Source organism: Haplochromis burtoni, unplaced genomic scaffold (assembly GCF_018398535.1).
Source record: "Haplochromis burtoni strain Fernald_Lab_line unplaced genomic scaffold, NCSU_Asbu1 Contig_185, whole genome shotgun sequence".
NCBI lineage: Eukaryota > Metazoa > Chordata > Actinopteri > Cichliformes > Cichlidae > Haplochromis > Haplochromis burtoni.
Window position 1 is genome coordinate 543,800 of NW_024582546.1, and position 26,392 is coordinate 570,191.

General features: G+C 40.0%; 1 protein-coding gene across 8 annotated transcripts in view; it reads left to right on the forward strand.

Annotated features, from left to right (window-relative positions):
• astn1 (astrotactin 1) overlaps positions 1–26,392 on the forward strand; it is a 487,501-nt gene that overhangs the window by 191,514 nt on the left and 269,595 nt on the right. For all 8 annotated transcript variants that reach the window (XM_005936984.3, XM_005936986.3, XM_042225858.1 and 5 more), the window contains 4 exons: positions 3,743–3,827; positions 6,223–6,297; positions 12,591–12,728; positions 23,916–24,066. In XM_005936984.3, coding sequence (XP_005937046.1) covers positions 3,743–3,827; positions 6,223–6,297; positions 12,591–12,728; positions 23,916–24,066 — 449 coding nt within the window. The remainder of the gene's footprint in view (positions 1–3,742; positions 3,828–6,222; positions 6,298–12,590; positions 12,729–23,915; positions 24,067–26,392) is intronic.

Genomic DNA, 26,392 nt, shown 5'->3' on the forward strand with positions numbered 1-26,392 from the left:
GCCTTATAGTGTGGAAAATACGTTATACAGAAGAAAAGAATATATCGTGATACATATCGTTACCGCACGTGCTTCAAATTATATCGCGATATGAATTTTAGGCCGTATCGCCCAGCCCTACTCCAGACCTTGGCAAAGATGTGACACACCCAAATAACTTGAACTGATGATCCTGGAATGTGCAGTTGTTTAGAAATGGCTCCAACAGACCGTTCAAACTTATATAGTTTTCCTTTTTAGATTTTCACAGAGTTCTGTGGATTTTTTCATTTTTCTGTCTTCTGTCAGTCAAATACTTTTTATGTTGGCAAAAAGAAACTGTTTTAGTCAATCGTGATCACGAACAAGAAGTTAATAGGGTTTGGTCTTGTCAAGTTAAAAGACACCGTAGAACATAAGTGAATACATGTCTACTCCAGTGCAGTCTTTGCTATCCACAGGACAGATCAAGTTCCAGGCTATTTGAGGGTGATTTGTACTGTATAGGTTCAGTATGTGTTTTTAAAGGTGACAAATCGCAGAGTGAAATTCAGTGAAAATAAAGCGTGAAGCCTAGATTGTGGCTCTGGCTGTATGTTGAGCAATTATGGAAAGTAACACCTTGCAAGTGTAAAACAAGTTTGAGCAGAGTGCCGTGACCTGAGAGTGCAATGAAATGGCAATTAAAGTAAGATGAGCCATTTAGCAATGTTCAGGAGCTGTGCAACAAAGCTCATTGCCGCTCCAGCATTATTGTCATTATTTTTTGGATGCAGTTTAGATTATCAGTGAACATGTAAAACTGGCTTTCCAGTGTCAAACATTTCAATTCTTTCATTGCACATTTAACAGAGCAGCAAAGAAGCAATTATATTCAGAGCTACAGGATGTACATGTTAAGAGTGCCGACGAGGAAAGTCTTGGAAAAGCTGATGTTAGTGAAGAGCACATCCAGGCATCCAGGTGATTCTTCTTAAAAGAGTAATTACTCAAAGCTTGAGGAGGAGAGCATGAACTTCCGTAATTTAGCTAAGCGACTAGAAGATGATGAGGTCTTTCTGGTCTATCTTCACATCTTTTATCCTAACATGCTGATATCTTGCACTGCTCTTTCGAACCCCTCCACACAACTGTTATTTTATTACACTCCAATTGCACAAGTAATAAGTTAATGGGGAGTAATGAGCTCAAATACACCAAACTCTAATGGTATTCTACTGCTGTGATAAAGCAGTCATTTTAAATGTACGTTTCCTTGAGTGAAATTCGATGAACACAGCAGATTAATCATGACCAGTGTCAGTGTTTTAATCATGTAATGTAAAGTTTAAATTGCAGCCCCATGTGCAGCACTTAACGGGCCAATAACAAGTTGGGAGTTCAATATTTAGGAACTCTGTGAGAGGATGTAGCGTGCAGCCTTTGAGCAGGATTATTATTTGAAAAGGGCACAGAGTATATCTCTTTCTTCTCTTTGTTTTTGTGTTCTTTTCTGGGATCACGGGCATTACTGCACCCGGTCTAAGAGTTGTTTTTAACTCTAGAGCACACAGAGGCTCTCTTGAGTACAGAATCAGTGTTAGAAAATAACCCCCATCTATATGCTATAAAATATAGACAGACTTGAAATCATGAAGACGCCTGACTCATTTCTTTTTTATTCAGCTAGCATGAAAAGTCAGTAAACGATTTCCTTTAGCCTGGCAGGTATTGACAGTTGACCTTTTCCATTAACAGTGGTGTATACGCCCAGGGCCTGTGCTCTTCACTTGCCTCCTATTGAGCATGAGGAGAGCATGTTGTACATGTTACCCCTGAGTAACCATCTAAACCAAAGGTGAGGCCCCATCAATCATACTGGATAAAGTCGAGGCCGACATTTCTCCCAGGAGCTGATAGCAGCACAAAAAGCACACAGGCCTCACTTATCAGGACAATGGCAACACAGAGCATGAGCATTGTACGAGTCCCACTGTTGAGGTATTGGACCTTCATATTCATGTAAGACACTGGTATTTTTTGTATCGAGTAGTCGGTTTTGCACCCTCTAAAATATTGCCTAGTGACTTAGTCTGATGCTATAGAAACTGTTTCAGATGGCTTTAGACATTCAACTTTTAAACAGCACAGATGGGCAATGCTGCATTTGATGCTATTAGAAGTTGCCCCAAATTGTTGCCTTAGGCCTGAGGACTAAGTGGATTTGGGCAAATTACAACCCAAGACACTCTGTGCTTTAGTAAATAATGGCAGTGCCAAGTGACAATTCATTAGACTAATCACTGATCTAATCACTTCTCATTTGGGTAGGGGATGTTATTCAGTCATTGGGACCAGTCTGATAAGTGTGAAAAACACTAATATAAACAGAGTCTATTAAGTCTAGACATCTGGAGTAATGACTCAAAGTTAACTTCAGTATTTACTTCTAGGGTGTCCTTTTCCACTGTGTAACCACACTGATAAGCCACGAGAATGAAAGAAACAGACTAATATTCTTTGGTCCTCAAAACAACTCAAACCTGTCTGGGTATGGACATGGTACTTTTGTGCTATCTGGCAATACGATGTTGTTAGCAGTCTCTGTGGGTTGAGGCTTCGATGTCCAGTCAGAAGTCGCTGGGTAACTGTGCCGTCTGCTTCTCTTATTTACTCATAAAACATGAGCAGAAATTGGAAACATGATAAGGGAGCAATTGCTTATTGAGAGCTTCAACACATATGGTTGCATTCACGGCATCATATTTCTTTCCTTGGAATTTGATGACATCTGAGACTAAAATGGAACTGAACCACAGTGTTCATCACAGGTTGCTTTCATTTTGTTGGCAGCTGGAAAATTACATATGTGCTAATTGTCTTACCAGTAAAATAGTCTTAGTGTATTTCTTCCAAGGCAAGTGTTAGCTAAGTATCAGTCTTGCAAACTGACAAATAAAAGTAAGTTCTTGATTTAAAAAGTATTCTGTCACAGTCTGGCTGATCCATTTAGAAATGTATTTGACTGAAACCTAACAATTAAATTCTGATTGAATTTTAAGTATGGTAACCATTTATTAGAAATCAAACTAATACAAACAAACAAATACTATATCCTTCATGTTTTTGATGAAATAATTTGCCATCTCCTCGGCTTATGTCTAAAAGTAGTAGCTTTAGGTTACTGGTTGGCCTCCTCAGTTTGTCTTGTTGCAAAATAAGAATTTCCAGAAGAAAAACAAAGAAAAACGACATTTTTAAAACTTGGTTTTGAAAAGAACTTTAGGGTCAGGAAGCATCATGCACATCAAGAAGGAGTCAAAAATCAATCCGAAATGAGTCATGCCGCAAGGTTTTAATGAGCTGACGGTGTCGGAGCGAGCCGGTGTTTTACACGCTGCGTCCTTATCAGTGTGTCAGAAACACATCCACTGACATGACGCACAGCAGTGAGCGCCATCGCTTTTTTTAGTAGCCATTTGGAGACTGGCTGCACTGTACTGAAACAACTGATTAAATATTCTGCTGCTGCTACGCTCTGAGGAATTTATTTTTCTGTTCTTTGTGAGATTTAAACAAAAATAGCAACCAAAGAAAAGACCACCTATGAATACATCATTAAAAATAAGAGATGATTAAGAGTGCTTCTCTGCAGAGGATTCATCTTTAGAATAGCTCTCCTGCAGTGAAATGGAAGGAGAGGGGCAGAGGGAAATTTCTAATGAATTAAACAAGGCTTGACTATAATGAAGACATGATTGAATCACTGGCTTTCTGCTTGCAGGAGAGTGCCTTTGCTTAGACGGCTACATGAAGGACCCGGTCCACAAGCACCTCTGCATCCGCAGTGAGTGGGGGCCCAATCAGGGGTAAGTTATGATAATCACCTCATAATGGTTTGTGATTGCTCATTACCATCCCAAAGTCAACAACAAAGGAATCACCCTACGCATCAAACCAAGTGGTATTAATTTGCCTGCAAGAATCAAAAGGAACAGTAATGTTGACAAGTACAGCTGATATTTTTGAACACATAAAAATTTCTAATGCAGGTAATTAGCTGTGCACATCGGCATGTACTGTAAAGAGATCATTTTTCTTTGTTGCTCGGGTATTTGTTTATAATCGATGTCATCGTCTGCCTGATACAATTCCTAGTTTTACAGTCCTCCGCTTGTCCCGAGGTCACGTCACTGATGTGTTATTATGCAGAATGTTCAGATTTACATTTCTACAGCTCTATTCTCTGAGTTTATGTATCAACAAATCCTAAAGTCTGCTGTTCATAGGCACTTTCCCTAGCAGGGTCAAAATCTTACAATATTGCAGACAGAGAGCCAACAATTACCCCCCAGCGAACACAGATACCATAGGACTTACTGCCTGCTCCCAGTGGTCACTTACAGGCTTGGGAATACATCAATCGAGGGTCTCTCCAGCAGCTTCCACCTGTAGAAGTGAACAGCACGATTTTAGCACCTCAACCAAAAATCACAACTACAGTAATAAATTGTACTGAAGTACAACATGGTTTTCTAAAGCCAAGCAAATTCATGTCTGTTCTGTGTTCAGTTTAGTTTTTAGGTGTAATTTCTTGCAGACTAAATGCAGCCACAGGCGGTGAAGTACCTGCTGTGACGAGTATTTTAACTGTTAGTATTAAGTTGGTATGTACCTCCGAACCCATAATATATCCAGTAATGTGGCTGCAATGACAGCTGCGTGACTTTTAGTACTATCTTTAAATCATTTTCGGCCATAGGTAGATTTGTTAATTTTCAGTGGCTTTAATGTGGTTTATGATCTCTTCATCTTTTGACCTCAAAGTCACCAGTTCTGTAATGATTCCAAGTGATGACTCGATATTTTTTGGCCTTAAAAATGCTGTTTCAGGCTCTTCTCCAGGAAGTTATATTAACACTTAATTGAGTTCACATCTGCTTCGTTAAAAAGTCCTTGACCTTTGGCGAACACTGGTGCCACAGTGCTGGCCACTCGGTGACCGCTGTGCGTGTGAGGTGTTACTGGTTTAAACTGTCTCGTGGAGTTTTCTTGGTTTGTTCTGTGTGTGTTTTTATACCAAAACATATTGACTAGAGTGCTCACGACATTTCTTTTCTTAGAAAAAAGAAAGACATGCACTGACCACAGGGAGATATATTGTGAGAACGAGGGGACCCACTAAAGTTTAGCTCCAGAGCAGTATGTCTGAGCAACAACTTGTTAACAAATGGTAACAATGAAGAGGTACCCCACTGTGACTTCTTTCGTTCTTGTGGACTGGTACTAGATTCTGCTGCACCTTGAAATCGTTCTACCAATCAGTGAGAAGAATGATTGTGATGATGGCCTGAACAAGTCAAATCATACATCCCTAATCGATCACGTCGCCGGCAGGCATGTATTCTCTGTATCACACGCCAGCCTCAGTGCAAGTCGGAAATGTTTTCATCTTTGTCTGCATTTTATGAAACGTCAGAAATTTGCCCCCTTTGCCCATCTACGTAACTCTGCACCTCTTTATCTCATTTCCCTGGCGCTCTCCCTGAGTCCCTGTCACACCTGTGTAACTGAGTGAGCACCCTGGGGTGACTTAAATGTTTAATGACCATGGCCTATGGTGTGGATGCAGCTCTAGTCTTCCTCGATGTTCTTTTTGCTTACAGTAGTGGTGGAGTTTGCTCAGAATGACATCGGTCCCCTGTCACTTCTCCCCCTTACGCTCTCACTTTGCAGACTGTTTAGTCCCGGAGCTGCCACTCCCCATTAATCTCCATCATTGCCCCTCTCTCGCTTCTGCCTCTTGGCATCTGTCTCCTCCCTTTGATGCCCCCACTCTCACTGGCTCCTTTGTGCGCCCTCTCCATCACCTCCCGTCTCTCTCTCCTTTCACTTTGACCCTTTCTCCCATTCTGTCTCGCCCAGTCATCCTCTCTTATCCCCTCCCCTGGTAAATAGATATGAGTCAAAGTCACATTGCATGTCAGCTGCTGGAGAAACACATTTTTCAATCATTATGTTTACACGTAGTGCACACTGCAATGCTGGTTGTGATTTGTTGGGCTCTGCGAGGCGGGAAAAACTCAAAGTCACACACGGAAACATGGCTAGTGTTTCGATGTCTAGGGGGTTTAGATTACGAGGATGGTACAATGAAAAATTTAACACTTCGCAGGCTTTGATTTTAACACACAGTTTTATTCTCTCTCACCTTTTTTCTGTTCCTCTGATCTATTCTTTTTTCTTTCCTTTTTTTCATGCCAGTCCCTGGCCTTACACCATCTTCCAGCGCGGTTTTGATCTTGTGATGGGAGAACAACCCTCTGATCGCATTTTCAGGTAAGGAGAACTTCACAAAACTTTGTTTTATCTGACTGCATTTTCTGTGGTGCTGCAGTCAAATAACTTGTTAGAATTCAGGTACAATAGCTTTGATTGTGTCTCTCCCTTATGATTAGGGGAGGATTTTGAGCTCCGGCTGCAGAATACCTTCTAACTCTGTCGGTTTTAAATGCACTATGAAAGGGAGCCAGAGGTTTGATTTTCAGATGGGAGAAACATCACAGAAGCTGAGAATTGATTTTTAAAACAATCTGAATGCTACACATTCATGACATTGATTGGAAAAGTTAATTTAGTTGACCACTTCAGACAAGGTCTGAATTAATGCATAATGCATATATTTTCCCTGCTGCTAAAAAATCATTTTAAAAAGGTTACAACGGAACAATGGCTGATGTTTCATTTGAATTGAAATTGAAAACACTGAACAAGTCCAGTGTGTGACAGAACAGTTTCTGTCCATGCTGACTCCATATTGCTTCTCAGGTCCATAAGTTCATAGTGTTTTGGGTTTTTTTGTAATTTTACGCCACCATTACAGAGTGGATCTTAAATCAAACCAAGAAGATGTGATTGAAGTGCAGACTTTGAGCTTTAGTTTAACAAAATTATTGCATCAACTGTTAAAGATTTTTATTTTATAAATTGTCTCCATTCATACAGGCTCAAGTTGTCAGGGCTCTGTGTGCGGGCAGGTGGAAATGTGGATCCAAATGCAGGACTCCGAGATGAAATGTAACTGAAACCACAGCTTTTATTGCTGGCATGAAACAAAAACCCAAACCAAACCATGAAACCAAGCAGGCGCACACACAGGCAGGGTCTGAGGGTACAACGCGACACCGAGCATGGGAAAACACAGGGCTTAAATACACAGGGTAGTAATGAGGGAATGGGCCACAGAAGAGAGACACAGCTGGGGGAGATCAGGGCTAACGAGACGGGGGAAACAAAGCTGCACACACTAACATAAGACAGACTTTCACAATAAAACAGGAAACATGAATCACAACTCAGAGACAGAAAATGACACATGGAACTGAACTATACATGAAACCACAATTCCTAAAATATGGAAACAGAAACATGAAACTCAAATAATAATCATCACAACCACAACAAGAGAACAAGAAAACAATCCATGATGCAAAATTACACCAAAACATAACAAACTCAAAATACTGGGTCCAACGGACCCAGAACCGTGACACAAGTGTAATTAGACAGTTGACTGTAAAGTGGTTTTGCAGCCATGTTGATTTGATCCCATCGTGTTGAACTCGTGGCATGTGGTAGCTTTTCACTGCAGCTCTCGCTGTTATACTCAAGAACAGGAAGGCCAGGTGACATTTGGGCTGAAAATCCTAGAGAAACATTGTCTGTTGTTGTTATGGCGTGGACACTGTTGTGGAAGTTTTCCATTTAATAATTATTATTTTGCAAATACTTATGGGACTTTTGTAAATACCTTGCTATTTCTTCAGCAATTCTGCACTGATGAGCAACAAAGAGCAATAAAGAGTCTAAAAACAACACAAAAGACCTGAAAGACAAATTCGAGCATGCAGGATATTCACCTTTTATTTAGCATATATGACAGCACAAACAGCTAAGATAAATGACTTGCTAAGCACCAAACATATTTCCAAGTTACTAAAGAAACAGATATAGTTCACAGATGTCGGTTCAGATTGAATGAGCCCTGAAAAGCAAGTGAATGCTGGCCTTTTGTCAGATAAAGGTAGCTAATTTACAGCTGCTGTTATAAATTATTATGCTGTTAAGAACAGATGAATGTTACAAACACAGCGTTACAATATATATTTAATCTTTTCCCTTGTGTCTTATGACAGAGATCATTGCTTTAGGCTTTTGCCTTGAAGAGAACATATAGCTGAGAGAAAATCATCAACATTCACAACAACACATCAGGGTATCGGGCCACTTGTCTGAGACCGAGGTATCTAACAATATTCTCAACTGCTTTTCTTGCCAAGTTCTCCGACTTGAGAAAGAGCAGATCTAAGAAGGAATGTGCCACTGCCTTCATTACAAGTTTCTGACTCCTTTCATGACAGCACAGCAGCAAGAACAAGTTTGTGTGACTGCACAGTTGACGTGAACCATTCTTATCATTGTTAGCATTGTCCCTATGCTGGGACACACATTCGAAGCTGGAATCACAGCAATATCTCCCGGAGATGCTTTGATGCATTTCCTTGCCTGCCAGCATGCTTTCTGCAGTAGGCTCCCCACCTTTTTTACAACAATAGTTTAAAATCTCGTTGTCCTCTGGCGCCTTCAACACAGCCATCCATCCTAATTTAAACATTTTTAGCTTTGAACTTCCTCAAACGTCCCTGTTTGCTCCACACATTAGAAGAGACCTTGAATTTTGAGCAAGCACTCGCTGACCTGCGAAGCCGTCCTCTTGTTTCTTTGAACAGATATTACTGTTCAACACAAAAGCTAATTAGCTGAGTGAAATTGAAGCGCTATAGAGAGTAAAGCAAAGGAAACCTAACAACACAAACAAAATTCTTGCGTGTTGGAGGAGCTAAATGGTGAGAGTCAGCATTCGCAAACAGTGTTTCCCATTTGCACAGTATTAACCGCAGGGAGTTCCTCTGCGGACTGCAAACATGTTTTCCACTCAACAACCGTTTCCTCTCGGGGCCTCTTAGTGTTTTCCACCACCACTTTCTCTTAGGTTGGACCAAATAAGTCGTACAGTAGCACACAAGTCCCCAGTTGTCCATTATGAAGCTGCGCTCATTAAGTGGCTGCTAATTTGTCCTGCGGTCACCCATATACGTCATACCGCATCACAGGGAATTTCAGCACTCCTGCTATACACAGTCCCGCAGGAGAAATGTGAGGTAGCAACAGCGCAACAGTGAGAAGCAATATGGAAATATTACTATTTTAATGAACTTCCATGTTATACTAACTTGTTACCGCCAAGTGTTTTGCAGTAAACAGGCAACAACACTTTGATCCACTCAAATCTTTTAAACTTTGGAACAAAGGGAGTAATTGGGTGGATATAATGAAGTGTTCCATTTCTATAGTGATTTAATCCTTCGCTTCTAAAAGCGACTGGTAATGCATGAAGCGCCCACAATTCACTGCCCTTTCCTTATGCTACGTTAGCATTTTATTAAATGCAAATTGAACAATTGTAAATGAGGAAATATGTTTAGTCTGCAGAAAAATGCCTGTTAACTATTTAATCAACAAGTCCCCCCTTTTTGTATTACAAGTATCCATGAATTATTCATCAGCACTAATAATGCATTTGATGTTAATCAGCATGCGCTGTTTAACTAAAACTTGAAGCATTACATTTCATCTGCAGAGTGTTTAAAGACTGATGATGTCCACTGACTCACAAATAAAGAATTGTTTTAAAGCCCTTGTTCCAACCATCTGTTGTTTACAGATTTATGGCCCTGTTTTGTCTTGGGGGAAACTCTTATGGGCCCTTTTTTGCCCGAGTGCCTCATTTGCTATGCAGTCTGTCCATTAACTCGGTGCCCTTCTGCTCAAGTCAGAGTTATGCAAAAAGGATAACTTAGCTGAAAGGTAAAATAAATAACCTGTAACAAACACGATGCCATTAGTCAGAAACACTGACTGGTGGATTTCCAAGGTTTGTGAGAAATGCCCTGATGATGATGATACGAAGGTTAATGCAATTTGCCTTTGAGACTTCAAACTTTGGGAACAAGTTTGACAACTCAGCATTAATAAGACATGCAGGGTTTAATGGGAGTCGTTTAAAAGTTCAGGGTCTAAAGTTTTAATCATCCACGGAAAGTTTTTAGACACTGCATTTTCAGTTTGGGGCATTCTCCTCTGTTTCGTGTTTCCTTTAAGTTCCTCAACTTTAAAGTTGTGCAGTAATAAGTCACTGGGATAACCATTATATCCTCGATGTCTCTATTTAATCTTTAGTTTTCTATTCAGATTTTAATAAACCAACACAGCCCTCACTTCTGCAGTTCTTTTTAACTTTTTGTGCCTTTATACTTTTAACATTCACTAACTTTTTGATGCAGAACCTAAAAGACTACTGCTGCATCGAGTTCAGCCTAACCATGTAAATAAATAATACAACCTTTTTTTCTGCTTAATGGTAAAAAAAACCAGCAAGAACCCAAATAAAAATATAAAGAATCACTTGACAATTCCAAAAATGACCACATAAGCTGTGTGTTAAGCTTTTAAACATTAGACAATAAACATGTCAGTAAAGACATATAAAACTGGAATATTACTATTAAAAGTATAAAACCATGTTATTATCGCCTAATGTAGATGTCATGGTTTGCCAAGCGTGTAGATTAGAAAGGAGCCAAACGCAGACAATGGAGATGAATGTGGATGTTAACAGAGAATGAGCCTTTATTTATGGCTGAGCAGATGTTACAAATAAACGGCAAGGAAAACTAGAAAAGAACAAACAAAACCTATACTGGGAAAACTAGCCTGAAGCCTGAGACACGGGGGGAATGACACACAGCAGCGATGCAGCAATGCAGACGATCCGACGACGCGCAAAGAGGGAAACGAGGAACCGGAGGGAGACACAGCGAGGGGAGCACAAGTAGACACTCTGACATAGCACAGAGACTATCAAAGTAAAACAGGAAATACAACACGTATGTACAGTCACAGAGGCACAGACTGGACGCTGAACAGAGGGAGCACAGAATCCAAACCTAAGAACAAAACTCTTAAGAAGAATTAAACACCAGATAATAATAATCAAAACAGCACAACCAGAGAATCGGATCATAAACCATAATACACAATAATACCAAAACCCACGAAACTCAGAATGCTGGATCAAGCTGACCCAGAACCATGACTGTAGATCTTTAACTTCTTGATTTTGTTCTTTGCTTGGAAATAACAGTTCACTCAAATTCACTATTGGTGTTTGTGCTGCTGAAGTTTCATATACTGTAAATATTTATCCCTCAGTTGTTGTAAAAGTCACATTTGCAGGACTAGAGGCCTAAAACCAAATAACACCTTACAAATACGATCATACATGCAAAGTAAGGCTTGCACACCTTCGTAGACACAAATCAAAAAAGACATTGCAGTTGCCATTCATGAACTACTTAGTAATATGTTTAACTGTAGTAACCTTTCGCCATTCAACACTTCACAGAAACAGGATTTCAACTGCTGTCAGTTCAAATAACTCTCATGACTTTTAGGCACGGTGGTTAGCACTGTTGCCGCACAGCAAGAAGGTCCTGAGTTCAATTCCACCATCAGGCCGGGGTCTTTCTGTGTGGAGTTTGCATGTTCTCCCCGTGTTTGCGTGGGTTCTCTCCGGGTACTCCGGCTTCCTCCCACCGTCCAAAGACATGCAGCTTGTGGGGATAGGTTAATTGATTAATCCAAATTGCCACTAGGTGTGAATGTGAGTGTGAATGGTTGTCTGTCCCTGTGTGTTAGCCCTGCGACAGACTGGCGACCTGTCCAGGGTGTACCCCGCCTCTCGCCCTATGACAGCTGGGATAGGCTCCAGCGCCCCCCGCGACCCTGAAAAGGATAAGCGGAAGCGAATGGATGGATGGATGGATAAAGGTATGGATGGATGGATGGATGGATGGATGGATGGATGGATGGATGGATGGATGGATGGATGGATGGATGGATGGATGGATGGATGGATGGACTTTTAGTCACAATTCAAAAAAAGTAGTATTCTCTACATTTGTTTTTCTATGTAAAGAAACAGCATTTATGAGATCATCATCATATTATTATTACTGTTATTATTATTTACTTTTATTATTCTTAAGTATTTTGTCTCATATATATGATTAGACCGCTGTTTTGCCAAAATTTGAAATAATGATGTCATTGTAAGTAGAACCTGTTACAGGGCAAAACCAACATGATGAACGTCGGCTAAACTCTGTTTTTGTTGACAAAATAAACCCATTTCAAAGGACACGCTGTGCTTGCTTGATAATTATCATAGGTGTAATGAAGAACACTAATCAGCTCTTCATCATTGCATCTGTTAATAGGCGGGATATATCAGGGAGCAAGTGAACATTTTGTTTCTTTGCAAACAGTTTCGCCTAGCAAAAGTCAGCAACTTCCAGCAGCCTCTCGCCAACTGGTTGGGTAATTTCCTAGCAGCTGGAAGTTGAAAGGGGCTGCCAACAGTCTCAAAGGCCTTAATGATCTATTTTCCCCTGAAAAGCCTAAACCTACAACCCTACCTTACACTCTCATCTACTTTTCTTGTCCTCTTGCAGATTCACGTACACCCTAGGAGAAGGGATGTGGCTGCCATTAAGTAAAAGCTTTGTCATCCCCCCTGCTGAGCTCGCCATCAACCCATCAGCCAAATGCAAGACAGACATGACAGTCATGGAGGATGCGGTAGATGTAAGGTGAGAGACATTTTCTGCACTGCACTTTTCTTCAGTGTTACTTTGGGAGTCATGACAGTCCAACTAAAAAGAAATAAAAGGAGTCATCGAGCAGTGAAGCAGGGTAGGATTTTGCTGACCGCTGCACCAAGCTGAAAAGTACCTGAAGGAGTTTCTTCTTAATGCTGCACTTGAAGGATTGCAAAGACTTTCTGTCGACTCTAGTAAAAACAGACTTTTATTATTATCTCTCATCAACTCTCTGACATGTTTTGTATCCTCACGTAATCAGCATTTGTTTTTATTCATTGTTGTTGCTGTGAGTTTTAATCAGGCCTCTGAGGATTTTGCCGAGGTGGTCGTGATTCAGAGGGCAATGCAATTCTGCAGTCTAACACAAAAACATTTATGAATAAAGGAAAAAATGCCAAAGTTTAAAAAGAAAGAATTGCTTGGCAGTTCAAAGCCACTGAGAGCGTTTGAATTGTTAAATGGTTCATAAGTCCAAAGAAAATCTACTCTGTGTGCAGTGACTGTGGGCTGCAGAGAGAGCTGTAAATGAGCCAAAACAGTGCTGCAGAGTTAAACCGGGCTCAACTGATGACATGTATTACACAGTGGAAGCAATGCCCCTGAGCATTCTCTTTATGTCTAATGAGAAATGGACAGACGTGCTACTTGGGGTTGGGGGTTAAATCGAGAACATACCCACCCAACCCATAAAAGGTGATTTTTAAGGTAGTGCTGAAGAATTTGTGTTATTTCGACAGTCACTGACACGGCAAGCAGGAAACATGTCTCACTGGCTTGTTATCTTGACCATCTACAACAGCTGTGGATTAACAACCACGATGATCCTACTCTGGTCCAGATCACTGGAGATGTGTGCAGCAATGTAATCTGTCCGGGACACAAAGCAAAAACCAAATCATTGGATCCAGTATATGCTCTAGCTAGCTTTTAGCAAGTTAACTAGTGGTGCAAATGAGCACAGACACATGAGCGTATCTGAAAGAGCTCTCTCTCAGAGTGTGGTTTGTGCTTCACTTAAAAATCACATTAACTTCCAGACTGATGGAATAAGATGGATAAGAAAATATCTCAATGTTTATTTAAAATATGCTTTTATTTTGTGTGTAGTGTAGGTTGGGTACTGTTCTGTTCAAAAATGCTTACTGGCAAACAGATTTTCACTGAAGACATGGGACGGGTGTGTGCAGTCATTCTGTGCTTTTTATAGGCAACTTTGGGGTGGAGCTAAAGGTAACCATGCTGGATCAGAGGTTTAGTCCAGAAAGAGATGTCTACATAACAAGGAAGCCATGTGTTTATAAAAAACAGAAGTTAGACTCCTATAATAAAATAAATATAGTGGAGCAGACTATTTCTGTTATAGTCTGTGTTTCTAACTCATTAAAATAAATCCAATTATCAAATTTACATTTTTCCGTATGCCTGAGCCTTCAGCGTTTATGTTTATGCTTCATTGACCAGCCAAAATATGAGGCTCTCTGTTCAACACGTTCTCATCCCAAAACGTGACAAATCGTCGGTATGTTACGCACTGGGAATGAGAAGGCTCTATATGATCAGTTATGTCCCATTTAATTACATTTATTTAAGTTACTTAAATTAGTCAGGGGTATGCTCAAATATGACCAGTACAGGGCAGAATTTCACAGCATCTTTCAGTATCTAGTGAACTCTTTTGGTCATTTCTTTGTTTGATTTAGTTTTTTGGTGGATAAATAAGGAACCTGAGAAAAGTTTCCAGCAGTGTCCTGAAGTTAGTGACCTTTGGTGCTCTGTTTTGTCCAGATAAAATTTATTGTGCATTGAAGACCCCAACATAACACATCCTCTTCTCTGAAAATGAAAATGACTAAAACTTTTAAATGTTCAAAATAATTTCAGATTAATTTTCTGAGAGTCGTAATTGTGTGAAGAACAGAGCAGCACCGATTAGTCTGGTAATTTCAGAGCAGTTAATGGCAACGAAAAATCTTTTCTGCTGGAACACTTGTTTTGTTTTTAATTATTTAACGTGTTTTCCAGAGAAAGAAAGAAAGTGAGAGACAGAAAGAGACGGTAGTACAAGCAGTGCTTGTCATAAGTGATATATTATGGATGAGCCCTTTAGATTCACACTTTACATTCCAAAACAAAAACACAGTGACCTTTTTGCACGTGTTTAAAGTCTAAATATTTACCCTAAAAGATCCCTGGTCCTCGTAGACATATGACACAAAGACAAGAGTTTAGGTAATAATCTATTTTTAATTCTTTTGGTGCACGGATAAAAAATATCCACATAAGACTGAATCAACAGTATTACTGATCAGGTTTCTGTAAGATCATCTCTGTAGACCTCGAGCATGAAGACTGCTGCTCACTTCTACTTGAAGGACAGACCAGTAATTAGTTTGATGCAGAACCGACTTCGTTTGTTGGTGGAAAGCTTTAAGATTCACCCAGATTAACAGTTAACGTGATTTATTATGTTTTAGAAAAAATATGTCGGAACAGGATTAGTTTGTAGAGAAGAGGTCGGTCCACGTGGTCATTAGTGGGTATTGTCCTTTAGTGTCTGCTGAAACATTCAGTGTCAACAAGTTAGTGTGTAACAGTGTAAAGCGCTGCTCTGTTTTACTTATTTTCCCTGTGATATTATACCAGGTAAAGTTCGACTCACCAGGTGATTATCAGCATTTTTGTGAAGCCTCATAAACACAGAGGGAGCTTTTTTTATATTTGAATCCCAAAGAGTTCAGAAATGTAAAGATTAATTTCATTCATGAAAACACCTTCAGACATGTTTCTGTGTATCATAGTTATAGGGTACATTTGTTATTGATTGCATAAAATATCAACTCATTATTGATAAACAGGGCCAACTAGATTTCGGCATAAAATAAAATTGTGGCTGGATATGAAGGGTGTTCATCTAAAATGACAGGGATTATGGATTAGCCCTCAGGTGATTTAGTCATCTGATATACTGCTCTCAAATTAATGAGACATCCACGAAGGCAGCTGCCCACCTGATGACCCATGCTGAATGAATGATGTGTCATCTGTGATCGCTGTCAAGCCACTTCCTAAAGGAAAAGAAAATCACAAAGGTGTCAATCTGGAGTTAAAACAGAAGATGTCAGTAGATTTTATTCTGCGAGGACCATGAATGCCTGAACTGAATCGCTTTGCAGTTTAACAGCAGTTGTTTCAGTTACCTTCTGGATCAAAGTGGTTGAGCAGCAGGCTGAATGGCAGGAAGACAGATAGAAATTGACACCCCTGGGCTACTCTACTGTCACTAAAAAGAATACAGTGAAAAAGTTTGGCTTCTGCGTTCCTATACATGTGAATGGAAAACCATACATCTGTCAAACAGTAAGAGAATAACAACTTTAGATGACAGAAGACGATGTGACGGCCATTTATAACACAATCCTTACTTGCATGAGTTGGTCTATAGTGCTCTTTGTCAAATGCAGTGTCATTTTTTTAGCCTGAAATTGAATGACTTTGATTCAAAATACACAAAATTTAAAATATTTACCACATTTAAACATGTTTAACTGTGAAGCTCTACATGTAGATGTTTTATGGGACAGTGGTGACAGAGTTGAAGGGACCCTTGACACTGTCACAAGAACAACATTTGTCAGATTCCCACTAAAGCAGGCAACGAACTGGGGGACACCAAGGTGTTCCCAAGACAACGGGCATATATAAACTCTCCAGGCTGCCATGGGCCACCTCTGGGGTCTCCCTCTGTGGTCCTGGTAGGACATGCCCAAAAGACCTCACTTGCCTGATGTGGGAATGGGGAAAGGCCATTTATTAAATCTGTCAGCCACTGAGGTTGATGAATTTTCATGCTTAGTGATTTCTTTTTTAAATAGAAGCAAAGTCATTTGACTTGGTTCATTATACTGATGTGGCTCTGAGAGGATTGTTATGATTATTTATCATATTGTTTCAATGAATTTCACACTGAACAAGAAAAAGGATTAATTATCGGGAGAAAATATTTGGGTGTTTGTTGCAGGCATACAAAACCAATTTGATGAAAGCGACGTATAGACATGTACGAATGTAAGACTCCAGCTGTGTGTGTTTTACTAACTAAAAGTGCTGCCTGAGCCACAGCTGGTTGAAAGGATTAGTTATCAGAACAGGAAGTGGACATATGTATATTTTTAGCTTGTTACTGACAGAAACCATTGATATGATGTCGGAGTTCAGTGTTGTTTAGTGTTAGAGTTTATTGTCAGCGCTGGAAGCAGCATCTATATGCAGTGAGATGAAATGCAGAAATGTGGGGGACACAGTATTCCTGCATTTCTTTGGCACTTTGAGAAGTACTTTCAGAAGTATTTTACACAGTTGTTTGTTTAAAAGTTTTTTTTAAATGCCTGAAAAATATGGATAAAGAGAAGAATAAGGTGCAGAGATGTAGGTATAGAGCTCAGAAATTCTGTCACCAGGTTACTCTGAGTATTTTTCATTTAAAGCAATATTGCAGGAACCACCATTTCTCATCAAATTGGCTGCGGTAGCAGAAACTATGGGAAGGTTTTGTACACCGCTGAACACCTCTAAGGAATTATTTGTCACCAGCTCAGCAGTTATCTTTCTTCATTCAGCCGCTCACATTTACAATTAATGTATTCATGTTTAGCCTCTTTACGTCCCTTTGCTATGTTTACATTCTTTAATTGTATCTCACTCTTCAGCATTTCATTTTCATTTGGCAGTTTATTGCTATGTAAATGTGTCATTTCTCTGATCCGATGAAGGCTCCTCTCAGCTTCCCCAGACGCCCAGGGAACAATGTTAGCACCTTCTTGAACATGGTCAAAGGAGCTTGCAAAGAAAAGCGTCTGGACTTCTTTAAGTTGCTTGAAGACGTTTCACCTCTCATCCGAGAAGCTTCTTCAGTTCTAAGGTCAAATGGTGGAGAGTCCCAGATATAAACCTAGTGGGAGTTTCCCCCCACAGAGGGACAAAAGGACCCCCTGATGATCCTCTAATCGCCTGAGCCAAGGTGGGAAACTGGGGTGGGTCCCAATCAGCCAGAGTTTCGGGTGGTTCATTGTGAAACCTGGCCCCACCTTATCATGCGAATTCCTGAGGTCAGATGGCCCAGGATGTGAGTGGGCGTTAAGGCGTCTGGGAGGGATCTCAAAACTGGATTATAGATGGCAGAGAGTTGGTGTCGTAAACCCCCGCCTCTGTTCAAAGATGGTCGCTCACAGTGGACATAGATGGCTTCTTTCACTCCTCTTTCAAACCATCTGTCCTCTCTGTCCAAAATGTGAACATTGAAGAGCCACCTCCACAGGACAAGACTCAGCAGTCCATCTGCATCTTAAGGATAAAGGACACTCTTTCGAGGATGCCAATGTTCACATTTTGGACAGAGAGGACAGATGGTTTGAAAGAGGAGTGAAAGAAGCCATCTATGTCCACTGTGAGCGACCATCTTTGAACAGAGGCGGGGGTTTACGACACCAACTCTCTGCCATCTATAATCCAGTTTTGAGATCCCTTCCCAGACGCCTTAACGCCCACTCACATCCTGGGCCATCTGACCTCAGGAATTCGCATGATAAGGTGGGGCCAGGTTTCACAATGAACTCACCCGAAACTCTGGCTGATTGGGACCCACACCCAGTTTCACACCTTGGCTCAGGCGATTAGAGGATCATCAGGGGGTCCTTTTGTCCCTCTGTGGGGGGAACTCCCACTAGGTTTATATCTGGGACTCTCCACCATTTGACCTTAGAACTGAAGAAGCTTCTCGGATGAGAGGTGAAACGTCTTCAAGCAACTTAAAGAAGTCCAGACGCTTTTCTTTGCAAGCTCCTTTGACTACGATGACCTGGATGACTGAGAACCTTCACAGACTTCTTGAACATGCTGTTGCACTCTTTTGAACTGTGTTCAAACGTGTTTGATTATAAATTTGTCAGTATGTCATGTTCATATTGATTAGCTGGCGTCATAATTAAAATGACTGGATGAAAAATCAGTAAGAATTTTGGAAATACTTTATTGTTTATATGTGTTTGCATTGTTTTGAGATGTTATTCCCAAAAACGTATGTATTTCTATGTGTGTTGTATGAGAGCCAATCAGCTGTCATTGTAATTGTCACTGTATCAATGATATTAGGAAGTCATATTCAGAAAGATGCTATATTTTTCTTTTCATTTGTTGATGGTGAGTTTCACCTCCCTGTCTGAACAAAAATAAGTCCACTGCAGGGTATAACTTGGCATTTAATCACACATTTACTTATAACCGTTTCATTCATGTTAATGGTTCCAATAATTGAGGCTTACATTCAGTTTATATTTCAAAAGCAGGCAGCTGTCTCTATAAATATATGACATGTCCTTTGTGGTGGAATTAAGGCACGACAGGACCACAGATCCATGTTTTGAGCCATCTTTATTTAATATTTGCATCACACCACCACAACCCCACACCAACCCCTGAGTCCCCGTGTTTTAACACGGCGGGCGTGATTGCGGATGCCGTGCAGGTGCGTCCGCACGGCACCGCAGACCACGCCCCACCACGTCCTTGTTCAACGTTACCAGTGTGACTTTTTTGGTTTTTAAATCCAGTGTGTTTGTTACATAACGCAGAACTACTTCAGCAGAAGCTCTTAATAAAATCAGGATAATTAACTGTGTTTTAACCTGTTTGTTTTGCTTTTCTGGTGAGAATTTTAGTGTTTAAGTTAAACAAGGTAAGCCATTCCAATGACTTAATAAAGCGATGGTGTTCTGACCGTAACATCACTTACGTCAGATAACCGTTTTAATTGTCTGTCGTCTGTCGTTCTAATTAGATAAGTGTGTTTGGATCCATTGTCAGTGCCAATTAAAAGATTATAATCTGATCTGAATCTGGAAAACTGTAATCCAACAGAAAAGCTGAAACTTTTAGGACTTCCTTCCCATCAAACACCACCTTGTTTTACAGAGAGAGAGATCTCGTGATCGTATTGTTCCATGTTTAATGCCTGGAGGGGATGACTCCTTTTTAATGTTGAGCACCAGAAACATTGCACATGGGATGTAATGAAACATGTAAAAGAGTTTAGGGAAAGTCATGAGTCTTACAAGTGTATCATTTGATGTGTTAGTTTTTGAGATCATCATTTTATTCCCCGATGAAAAACCTAAACCAATTGCATGTTTCGTTAATTAATTGAGAATTTTTCTTTAAAATAATCTCCGCATGAAAGCTCATAGCATGTTCCACTGTTGTACAACAAAATTGTGTAATACTGAAACCGTTTCCTGAAATAAAAAAGCCTTTAACATTTCTCCTGTGCTATCCTCACCCTAAATTCAGTTTGGCAGACATAGTTGGGCGAAAGCATTTCAGATAGTTGTAATCAGATCGTTCTTTCTTTAATCTAAATGTTTGTCCTGTCTGCATTAAATTGGTTTTGACATCCAAACGCCCAAATATTTCCTCCCAAATGGACATTATGATGATCATTCTTTCCAGCGCTTTGATACTTTGGGATATAATGAATGTTGTAGTAGCCTCAAAGACTCACCAACAAAGCTTTGAACCTTTTTTTCTTTTCTTGTGGGATGTTTAATGGTAAACACAGTAGTGTCACCCACAGTTTTTGGGTGTGATTTGACTTTAATTAGGGTTCTAAAATATCCTAGCATTCGAACTTGCAGTTAGTTTCATCATCTGCTGAAGCTCTCTTCAATAGGTTCCCTCTGAATAAATGACAATAAAGCAGTGGGCAATTATAATGGAAAAATTGGTTTGTAAGATAACATTAAGTTGAGTGTGAAAGGGAAGGAAACTCGCTTCCTTTTCTACCAGGGAATTTAGAGGGGAGTTAGGGAAGTTGAAAACTAAATATTTCTTTTAGTTCCACAGAAGTCATCAATTTCCCTGCTAAGCCAAGGTTCATGGCAAGGCTATTACACCAGTTCTTCTTTATCACCAGCAGCACTATTCCTCTGAAAAAATAGCTACTGATTTAGATTCTGTGAGGAAAAGCAGCAGTCCACTCTGCTTTGTTCTTCATCCTCAACCATCTCAAGTAGTTACACTTGTGCCCCTCTACTGGATGATCTGCTCATTGACCTTGCAAGAGGTTTACCGGCAAAAATAATAAATAAATAAATAAATAAATCGTAGTTACTCCGAGTGCTCTGAGCAAGGTTAAAGAATGAATTCATGGCGTGTCTTATCTCACAAGTCTGCTATTTTGCATAACAACTGTGCTGTAAAAACTCATTGCTTTTCTCATGATGATTACACAGAATGAATTAAACATGCAGGTGTTTGTAATTCATGAAAGAAGATATCTCTTTATGAGAAAAATGAGAGCAGAGTGTCAGAACATGTCTCACAAACCAGACTGTTGAAGCACAGCTCTGACAGTTCCTCGTTTTCCTGCCAGACTGAAATGTGATCTAAAGAAATGTGATAACCTAATCAGTTATAATGAGAGTGAATGGAACATTCCTGACATCGAGGCATCGCTAATTGGATGTTGAAGTGTTAGTTTGTTTGAAGTTAGCATTTCGTGCGCTTTTTAAAACAGTATTGATTCTTCAGAAGGATATTATAATAAATCCTTTAATTAAACAAACAGTCTCACTAAGATTGGGAACAATGTCCAAACAAAGCAAAGAAAAATACAGACAGGCACATTATACAGTACATGTTCAATAATCAGAGGTGGTAAAAGTACAGACATTTTTTAATTAAGTAGAAGTACAAATACCTGTTTTAAAAAATACTCCAAGTGAAGTTGAAGTACTAAATCTACTTCTTTATGCAAGTAAAAGTAAAAAAAACTACAGGCTTAGTTTTGTATCACAGTATGAAATTACATAATTTATCAAAACACATCTTGTGGAAATTCAGCATGTGATTATAAATGACAACAGTAGAAGTAAGCTTTAAATTTGCAGTTTATTGAGCGTCCTTTACCTTTTAATCTAACCTCTCTTCTTCCTTCTGTCCTCTCTGCCTCACATCTTTCTCCATCTCTGAGTAAAGTTCTCACTGTGTCCAGCAGCTGGACCTTTAGCCGACCACACATGGCGCAAAAATAGTTTGTGTGCTGATGTTTGTTGGGCGAATAGAAACGTTGCATTTCTATATACCTGCCAATTTAAAAAGTGTCACTCTGTTTTATACTCACTCCTTTTCAGTCGCAATAGCTAGATGCTGAAGTACCGCGACACATGCACTCCTACTGTAACCTCCGAGTACAAACGCGAGAAACCTAAAGTAACGAGCCTGTTTTAAAAATGTGAAGTTTCATTGTTTATGTGGCTTGGTTGATTTATCGATAGCAAAGACATTTTTCAGTTCAGTATGAACAAAAATGTTCACACTTACATAATAATTAATTTAATTATATGTAAATGTATTATGTTATGTAAAAGAGTGTAGTGAAAATACAATTGAATTCATTTGTATGCATTCAGTTTATTCCCCCACCTAAAATGATGACAGAGGTCAGTAATTTGCACCAGAGGTACACTTCAACTGTGAGAGATAGAATGTGAAAAAAAAATCCACGAATCCACATGGTAGGATTTGTAAAGAATATATTCGTAAATCAGGGTGGAAAATAAGTATTTGGTCACCTCAAACAAGGAAAATCTCTGGCTCTCACAGACCTGTAACGTCTTCTGTAAGAAGCTTTTCTGTCCCCCACTCGTTACCTGTATGAATGGCACCTGTTTGAACTCATCATCTGTATAAAAGACACCTGTCCACAGCCTCAAACAGTCAGACTCCAAACTCCGCCATGGCCAAGACCAAAGAGCTTTCGAAGGACACCAGGAAAAGTATTGTAGACCTGCACCAGACTGGGAAGAGTGAATCTACAATAGGCAAGCAGCTTGGTGTGAAAAAATCAACTGTGGGAGCAATCATCAGAAAATGGAAGACATACAAGACCACTGATAATCTCCCTCGATCTGGGGCTCCACGCAAGATCTCATCCCGTGGGGTCAAAATGATCATGAGAACGGTGAGCAAAGATCCCAGAACCACACGGGGGGACCTGGTGAATGACCTGCAGAGAGCTGGGACCAAAGTAACAAAGGTCACCATCAGTAACACACTACAACGGCAGGGAATCAAATCCCGCAGTGCCAGACGTGTTCCGCTGCTGAAGCCAGTGCATGTCCAGGCCCGTCTGAAGTTTGCCAGAGAGCACATGGATGATACAGCAGAGGATTGGGAGAATGTCATGTGGTCAGATGAAACCAAAGTAGAACTTTTTGGTATAAACTCAACTCGTCGTGTTTGGAGGAAGAAGAATACTGAGTTGCATCCCAAGAACACCATACCTACTGTGAAGCATGGGGGTGGAAACATCATGCTATGGGGCTGTTTTTCTGCCAAGGGGACAGGACGACTGATCCGTGTTAAGGACAGAATGAATGGGGCCATGTATCGTGAGATTTTGAGCCAAAACCTCCTTCCATCAGTGAGAACTTTGAAGATGAAACGAGGCTGGGTCTTCCAACATGACAATGATCCAAAACACACCGCCCGGGCAACAAAGGAGTGGCTCCGTAAGAAGCATTTGAAAGTCCTGGAGTGGCCTAGCCAGTCTCCAGACCTCAAACCTGTAAAGACTTAGTAAACGTTTGACCCTGTTATTGCCAACAAAGTTATGTTACAAAGTATTGAGTTGTGTTTTTGTTATTGACTCATCATCACCCTATTAGAGCCCTTCGCTCTCGCTCTGCAGGCCTACTTGTTGTTCCTAGAGTATTTAAAAGTAGAATGGGAGGCAGAGCCTTCAGTTTTCAGGCCCCTCTTCTGTGGAACCAGCTTCCAGTTTACATTATAACATAATAGACCCATTTCTGTAATATACTTACATATCTATATTATTGCTAATATATATTGTAATATATCTATATCACTAAAGCACTTCTGGATGGATGCAAACTGCATTTCGTTGCCCTGTACCTGTGCATGTGCAATGACAATAAAGTTGAATTCTATTCTATTCTATTCTATTCTATTCTATTCTAAAGGTTGTGTCAGGAAATGCATCCAGTATAAAAAATTTCACTTTCAGGGGGATGAAAAAGAAGTCATGAAATATACTTTTTGAAAGCCCCACAGATACACCTGGCTGAAGGTAATTACTTTTGTGTATTGCTTTTGTATTTGCAGAGAGGAGTTGATGATCAGTTCATCGTTTGACTCTTTGGAGGTTCTCCTGGACTCTTTTGGACCTGTCAGAGACTGCACCAAAGACAACGGTGGCTGCAGTCGCAATTTCCGCTGTATATCAGACCGCAAGCTTGATTCCACTGGATGTGTGGTGAGTCCTTTCTTTCTGTTATAAAACTGCCTGCAGTACCTCAGGTTTTGCTGAAAATCTAATCAAAAGTATTACTGGGCACCATACAGCCTTCATATAACTTTTTATGACTGATATGAGAGCATAGTTAGTACGGTCAGCAGATCCAAACAGTCGGGCTTTTTCGACTTGTGGTCACCTGGGATTTTTTTTACTAGTTAATATTCCAACTTAACTTTTTGTGTGTGTAGTCTAAGTATAAACACAACTGCATGCCACAATGACCCACAAGGACAAATAGCAGATCGGCAGTCTCAGCAGATTGGTACTTTCTAATGCTTCTGAGTAGACACTTTGACTTTGCCTCTTGTCTCATATGCCTCTTAGCCTGACAACACATTCATTAACTCCAGGTGGTGCTTAGCAACCAGGAAATGTAGCAGCCAGGTTTGTTTTGTTCTCCATCTGTTGGGGGTTTCAGCAATAGCATTCTTGTTATTTGCAGAATCTTAGCACTGGCTGCTAGTGTTTTGCTTCTGCTAAATCCCCCACTTCTATTGATAAGCTGTCAGGCACCATCAGTCCTAACAATTTAATTTCTTTTCAAGTACTTTGATACACTTGAGTAGAGCCTTTGAGGTGGGTTTGGAAGATGCTATTTATGCAATCCAGTATTCTTCTTGCCTGTAATGCATCTCAACAAGAGGCAGAAGAGTTTGTGAGAGTTTTTTAAATGGGAAAATGCTTTTTATATAGAGGCAAGCATTTGCAACCAATTATATACAGTATGCATGATAAACAGTTGCTCAGACAAGTAAATATTATTCAGGCATTATGGAAAACACATGCAGGAGTACATTTATTGACTTTCCTCATTTGGTTTAAATCATTAAGTTTGAGACTGCAGGCTAAAATTGCACGAGCTTCAAAAATGTGGAAGGAATATCGAAACCAGATCAATCAGTCTGTCTCAGGAGCTAATATATCTTATCCATAATTTTATTGTCTATTAGTCTCTTTTTAAGCTGAGAAATGTGCTATTTAAAATGTTAATTCAGTTAAAGTGGAGGAGTTCAAGTGTCTTGGGGTTTTGTTTATGAATGAGGGGAAAAGACGAGTGGGAATTTCATCAGATGGATCGGTGGAACATCTGCAGTGTTCTGGAGGTTGTATCCGTCTGAGTGTAAGCAAAGGTTTTGATTTTCTGGTCAATCTGCACTCTTACTGCACCTATGGCCACAAGCTGTGGGTAGCGAATGAAAGAATGGGATACTAGTCATGGAAATGAGCGTCCTCCGAAGGGCTAGAGCCACTAGTCCACATAGAAAGGAGCCAGTTGGAAATACTTCTCCTGCACGCCTCTGAAATTAGGTGTTCCCGGGCATGGTCAACTGTGCCTTGCTGCAAACACAGGACACATTAGTGCACATCATAGTTCAATGCGTAATGCACTGTAAGCAATATATCCTGATTTTTTTATTCTTTTGTTGTTGGAAGACCCTTTTAGCTGTCATACTTTCTAGCCCTGAATGAGTGCAACTAAATATTTGCCACTGCTTGCACTGAGGTTTGCATTAGCATAAATGCTAATATTGAGGACGGTCAGATAAACAAAACAACCTTCCTGTTCTACACTGCAAACAAAACTTAAAAGTGTGTTGATTTTTTTTAATGTTTATTCAAACATTTTTTTACATTGTGACGTTGTTCAAGCTTATTTAGCTGGAGAAATCTGTCACACGTAAAGTATTTATTGTATGTATTGTGCTGTTCACCACCAGAAACGATAAACACGGTGAAAGAAGACCTGTAAGTAGCACCAGCATTGCACTGAAATGTAAGAAAGGGAGATATCTAATTTCCATCATGCACCAAGAGATGGTGTATCCAAAGAAAAACTCTTAAAATATTTGTTTCCATGGAACTCCTTTTTCAAGTCTATTAATTATTTACCCTTCTCTGTATTTTCATCCCTGTGAGGATGTTCTACTGTAAATTTCTTTTAGAACTGAAAAAAGAACATAGATGTACTTGCAATGCATAATATGCACTGTGACACTGGTCTATAATTGTTCCTTTTTTCCATATATAAAATGTTCAGTGTGCTGCAACAAGAGCCTGCTAGCTAGATGTGACTGATAGACACGTATGTAGAGAACTGTAGTTAGACCAAAGATAAATAATCACTGCAGGGCTGAAAGATTGACAGGTGGGATGCATTATCTGTTCAATCTGTTTTCACACCCTTTTTCCTGTCTAATTAATACTAATACCACCTGTTTTCCAACATTTCCTTTCTAATGTTTGCATAAGCCAGACCTTCCCAAAGTGTGGGGCCCGCCCCCTA